Here is a 6,506-nt window from a genome sequence, read left to right on the forward strand (position 1 = left end):
GATGATGAATATTACCTATATCTTGACAGAAAGGTGATGGACATAAGGTGAAGAGCCATGTATTTTTGAACATGCTGGTCATGTGGATACATTTTTTGCATTTTCACTTTTCATTTTTTCCAAGCTATTTATTTTTCTTTTAATTTGTAATTGGAAGGGAGAATTATTGAGAGGGAGATTAAGGAGTACTGAAGCCCTAATCTCCTCAATCCCCAAAGAAGACCATTATAAATTTTTTTTTTTTTTTTTTTTTTTTTTTTTTTTTTTTTTTTTTTTTTTTTTTATGCACAGAAGAAAATAGATGGCTATTTGGAAGGAAACACAAACAGGACAGTTTTGGAAGTAACATAAAATTTGTTGTATACTTTTAAAAAGTAAGCAGTATGAAATAGATTCATACTTTCATATACAATCTACCTTTAGGGTTATGCACTTATGTATGGAAATGTTGTTTATTATGATGATAGAAAAAACTTCCTTCCCCTTAAATTGATGTATTATATGATCATAGGAGTGTATTTCAAGCTTTTGATATAGCTTCTGTAAAGACAAGGAGATAGGAGATGAAATGTTGACGTGTTAAGAACAGCAAGAAAACCAATTTGGCTGTGCCAGAGGGTAGGTGAAGGGTCGGAATATTAGGTTTATATTAGGTTGTGAAAGGATTTTTATGCTGAAGAGAATTTCTTTATTTTGTCATAGATATACTAGTTCATTGGGCAGGGGAGAGAAATGATCAGATTTAAACTAGAAACTCCAAAGAGAATAGTTAAGGCATGAGGAAGGGAAGGCCTGAACCAAAATAATGGCTGTGTGAGCAGTGATAAATGGATGAATGTCAGAGAGACTGTGAGAAATAGGATCAATAAAGTTTGACAGCTGATAATGATTATGATATCCCATGAGGGTTACTTCAGCACTGACAGTGGCAGAGTGGTACAAAGGGAGGTAGAGGCTGCTAAGAAATAGTTATTAGACCCTGTAAATCTTTGTTTCAATGTTGGTAAGTGGGAAAATCTTGTCCAGTATCCAGCAGGTAACCATACTACTTGAAGAAATGAATAATGCCAGTTTTGTTATTCTCACAATAAATGAAGTTGGGAGACGAAAAATAAATTTTAGCCAATTGGCAGAATGTCACACGAAGTTTACTTGAAGAGGTAAATAAAAAAGGAGGAAGTGTTAAGTTTTATTGTATGCAATGTGAAAAGATGTAGACTTTTTTCATGGAACACTATGTCATCTTAAATAGCCTTGGCCATGATGAACATTGGGGAAGAAAAGACTAATGAAGATCATTTCAACTCTGTTGCAAAGTATGTGAAAGTAGAGAGATGATACAAGAGCTTCATAAACTTGTTCTAGTTAAGTCATCATAGATTATTATAAACCTAGAACAGGAGGGAATCTTATAGGTCATCTAGACCAGCCCCTTGTTTTATAGATGAAGAAACTGAAGTTATGTGTGAAATTTCTTTTCACGGATAGTGGGTGGGATTCCACAGAGATAGGATTCCAATCCAGGACCTCTGAAGCCAGAGCCAGTATTCTTTCCATTTTGCTACTTCAAAGATGACATGGAAGAAGCATGACAAAATACAAATAGGAAAATGGTTTAGTTTTAAAAAACAAAATGGACCGTGTGCTGTCTGACTATACAGAAATCTCTACATTATTAAGAATGGTAGTTACTGAAGTTGAGCATTAAATAGCAACATGAAATTGTTAAATCAGATTATCAATTAGTGATTTATGATATGTTAATATCAAGATCGAAGAATCATGTGAGAATATATGGCATGTATTTGAAGCAACTGAATTCTAACCTCTGTATGCAGTCTCTTGATGCCCTACAAAAGAGCAAAAGTCCAGTAGTGTAGCACCATTCCTAGGAAAGTTTAGCTGATGCACAACAAAATGGTAAAGGAACCAAAAGAGATTCAGAACAATCTTAACTTTCAAATACTTGGGTTTTTGCAAAGCTAAGAGAAATGAAACCGTAGAAGATGCTGATTTAGAATAAAAATTCATTTCTCAAGTATTAATGAAGAATGATGATAAATGTAATTAAGCCTTGGAAGGTGTCACAACTTCCTAATTAAGTCCACAATCATTCACATATTCTTCACACATCAAAAAGGCAAATAGATGAAGATTGCCAGTTGTATCATGATATTTATTTGGATGTGTATCCAATAGAACTGCATATTTCAAAATTAATAATTAAAGCATTATGATAAAGTGTTGTAATGCATTGTTTATCTTATATCTACTTTCATTTATGTAATACACCTCTTTTTTTTTTTTTTTTTTCCTTAGGAAGGAGGGGTCAGTGGTTTTCTTCATGCTTTTATTGCTGAAGTGTTTGCAATGGTGAGAGCACATGTTGCAGCATTAGGAGGGAATGCAGTTGTTTCCTATATAATGAAGCAATGTGTGTTTATGGAAAATCCAAACAAAAATCAGGTGAATTAATAATAAGATTTTGCCCACCTTTTTGATCAGAAAAAATATGATACTAATAAACAATTCCTTTTGTAGCTCTGTTTTCTGTTGTGCAATGTTTTCTTGATTTACTGTATGTAAATGTGATTAGGCCTCACCTGGATATTCTGAAACTTCTTTGGCCCTGGAACTTTCCTTTTACTATTTTGGAAGTTGAACTGCCAAAGTCATTTTTTCTTTGAGTTGTGGCACCTACTAACTGAGACAGGAGAACCAGAACAGTTCCAAAACTCAAACTTTTGACCTTAGTTGGGAAAAGGCACTGTTCAAACAAACATTCACTGCTTTTATAGTAAAGAAACACAACTTTTAGAGGAAAAGATAGGCGTTATGCAATTTAGGAAAGAGGGGGAAAAAAAGTGTTGTTTTTTTTTTTAACTTTTTTTTTTTTCCCCTTCAATAATAATGTAATTTTTTTTATAGTTTTGTTGCTATGTTGCATTTGCAACCAAATGCCTTTTGTTGGCTTTTGAGTTATGATGAGAAAAAGGTGATGTAATTTAACATTTTTAAAAATTCCTTTTGAAATAGAATTACAAAATCGGTGTTAAAAAATGTTATGGAGGATAAATTGAATTGCTGAGTTATAAATAGGGAGAACTCAGTTCTGGCTCTAGGGCTAATTGCAGTATCGAGCAAATCACTTAATTTTTCATTTGCACATGCAGATACTGTATGTAAAGTTTATGCTTATACTAAGTTTTTTTTCAACTTCTTTGAAGGCTACATTTTTGTTGTCAATTGTATTATGTTTTATTTATATAAAAAGATATCATCACGGTGGTTGTAAAGTCTGGGCTAGCTCCCTGGAGGCCTTAAGAACAGCCGGAGTCAGGATAAGCAAAAGTCCTTATTCAGGGGGAGAAGTGAAGGAAATGGACAAAACTGCCAGGAGTTTTGCCAAGGATCTAGAGTTCAGAATCTCCTCTCTGTCCTGCAGCCAAGTGAAGTCTGGCTTGTCTCATTCTACCCTCTAATCCCTCCTATGATTATCTGTATACACCAAAAGATCGAACCTGCACAAAATACTGAGAAGGGCCATTTTTCCAAGCATATGCTAATAGAATTATTGTCCAGTAGGTAATTAGCCTTAAATTCTCAGTTGTCTGATTCAGGCATACCTTTTAAGAGTTTCAGCCCTTTACAAGGGTGGGAAATATTTTAATATTTTTTATTTTTTGGTCAGTTTTGGCAATGTTGAAGACTACTATTTCAAGTAGATATCTGTGGTTTCAAAATAGAAATAGGACCATTCTCCAAAACTGAATATTTTATTAAATTTCTTGTATAATACTCAAGTAGTATTCATTTTAATTGGCCGTGGAGTATTTGTTTAGGTTAGAAGGGCAGCAAAATGATTCTGTTTAGTCACTGTCCCCTAAATTAGTGTTGTTACTATGAGGAAGAGCTGTTATGTATCATGGAAAACACACCAAAAATGATCTGTAATTTAATTTATGCAGATGCCTTCTATTAAAGCAGATTGCAGCCTTTCACTGCTTTGACAGTTTTATGATTTCCTGCAGAAAAAGAATATCATTATCTGGTGACTGCTCTTTGGATGGACTTTTTCAAATTTAACTATGCTATTTCTTGGATATTACCAGGCCAATCTATTTTGGTAGGACATGCAAGATCTCATGTTGTGCTGACATAGCTTTTAAGAATCTGAGATTACTGCTAAACCTTGAGGCAATGGAATATGCTTAATTAAAATGTATTTTTAAAGGAGATTTCCCCCCTCCCCCCATAGTTAACTTTTATTATTTTCTTATTTTGGCAGTGTAATGTATATTCTTTCTACCATATCACTTTGCCTGCCTTTATGGAATTAATAATACAGCAGATATCTATGTTTACTATATGTAAATCCCATAAGGAAAAGTCAGGGCTGGATATCAGATAGTAACTCCTAATTCTTTTCTTATTCAGATTCCTGGATCTTTTTGTATGTTGTTTGGTGAGTGTCTTGTTTAAGTCAAGTTGAATGAGAAAAAATAAAAGGAAATTGCTACTTGATGAAACAAAGTAACAATATCATTTTTCTTTGTCTTAGACTCTAATATTAACATGCTATCAGAGTTATTACGGTGTGATTATTAAATTTTTTAGGAATCCAAAACTGGTAGGTTAGACTGACAGATTAAATCTACTAAAAATAAATTTAATATAGATAATATCTTATAATTGGATTCAAATTAAATTGTAGACTAGAAAGAACTTCATTTGAAAAAAAAACTACTTGTTTTTCATGGACTAAAAGCTCTTTAGTAGAGAGTTGGTGGTACAGAAACCAAATCTTAGGTTACATTAAGAAAAAGAACATCTAGGTTTAGAGAACTGATTATCCCTTCATATGTTCTCATCATCATACCACAGTTAATATAGTTTGTTCAGTTTTGCATGATGCACTTTAGGAAGGACTTTCATAAGTTGAAGATTCAAACAGGTTGAAAAAGGACCTCAAATCAATGCCATGTGAGAATCTGTGAGATATTTATCCAGAAAAGAGCAGTGTTAGGATATTATCATCATTAAGTATTTGAAAGACTGTTCTGCAGAAGAATTTGACTTGTTCTTTATCCCCAGAGTACATAATTAGAACTAACATGGAAGTTGCAGAGACAAATTTAGGCTTTGTGTAAGGAAACATTTTCTAATGATTAGAGTCCTCCAGAAGTTAAAGTGCTTAAGAGGCAGAAAGATAAAGAGAAAGCAATGTGGTACAATGGAAGGAATGTGGATTTGGAAGCAGAGGATGTTGGTTTAAATACCATTTATGCAACTTGCCACCTATGTGACTTTAAGCAATTTGAATAAATGCTCTGGGCCTCAGTTTTCCTTATCAGTAAAACTGGGAGACCAAATTAGATGATTGGAATGAATTAAATGACCTCCAAGGACTTTTTCACTGTATTTTTATGAACAGGCTTCTCCAGGCCAGGGCTAGGTGACCATTTGTGAAGTATGTTAACCTATGTCCTTTTCCGAGTTCAATATTTTATGATTTAGTTTGAAGCTCATGTAAACCTTGGTAATTCAATTTCCTCATTCATAAATGGGACTATTAATACTTGTAGCAGCTTCTTCTGAGGATTGTTATAAATGCTTATATGTAGTTATTGGTTTTATAATTGAACATTTTCTGTTGCACTTACAGGCACAATGTCTAATAAATGTAAGTGGCGATGCAGTGATTTTTGTACGTGAATCTGAATTAGAAATTATATCAGCTCAGCAGCCTATTGCCAGCTGCCAGCCTGCATGTGGTGGAGGAGAAATTGCTACCTGAAAAAAAGACAACACTTCCAGAAATTGATGCTTGTTGTAAGGTGTCTGCCTACTTCTTCAGAGTTGGTCCTTTTAGGATTTTAAAAAGTAGAGCTTAACATGAGACAATCAAGAAAGGTGTGGTGGAGAAGAATTCTCTAATTCTTTAATTCTGCCTGCAGTCTAGAAAATAAGAGTATTGACTTTAGAATTTGTGAAGAAAAATGGCACAGAACTATTGAAGAAAAGATGCAACCTGCTTGTGAATTTAGCTATTTTGTAATAAATTTAGAACTCTAAATATTATTTTTAAATAAAGTATCTTCATTTGGAAGAGATCATCTATTAAAAAAAAAAAAAAGGAAAAACAACTAAATTGGAAGATAATTAGGAAACTAGGACAGTTACCTTGGTATGATTTTTAAAAAAAATAAACAGTAAGTTCATAAATGTATTTAGAATGTGTGAGGAAAAACTTTACTTAATGAAAACTGAGAAAGGTAACCAAAACTATATGAATTTGAGTTTCCTTGTTTTATTTTGTACAACAATTTGATGACTACTACAAAAGAAGCAAGGAAATTGCTGTTGACATTTTTTTTCAAGTCTTATAATTTGCAGATAATTATATTGCTTTAATTACCATGTTAAAAAAAAGATAGTTTTTCAGTGCCAACTTATTTCACTATGTTTCCATACTGCTTTTTTGTCAGTAAGATAAAGAAAACTGT

At 33.0% G+C, this 6,506-nt stretch overlaps 1 protein-coding gene across 16 annotated transcripts in view; it reads left to right on the forward strand.

Moving 5' to 3' along the window:
- Positions 1-6,073, forward strand: part of C2CD5 (C2 calcium dependent domain containing 5) — a 125,809-nt gene extending 119,736 nt beyond the window's left edge. For all 16 annotated transcript variants that reach the window (XM_074268850.1, XM_074268849.1, XM_074268851.1 and 13 more), the window contains 2 exons: positions 2,320-2,466; positions 5,666-6,073. In XM_074268850.1, the coding sequence (XP_074124951.1) occupies positions 2,320-2,466; positions 5,666-5,797 (279 nt within the window). In that variant the 3' untranslated portion in view covers positions 5,798-6,073. The remainder of the gene's footprint in view (positions 1-2,319; positions 2,467-5,665) is intronic.
- The last annotated feature ends 433 nt before the right edge of the window (positions 6,074-6,506 follow it).

The sequence above is a fragment of the Sminthopsis crassicaudata genome, chromosome 5 (genome assembly GCF_048593235.1).
Source record: "Sminthopsis crassicaudata isolate SCR6 chromosome 5, ASM4859323v1, whole genome shotgun sequence".
Lineage (NCBI taxonomy): Eukaryota > Metazoa > Chordata > Mammalia > Dasyuromorphia > Dasyuridae > Sminthopsis > Sminthopsis crassicaudata.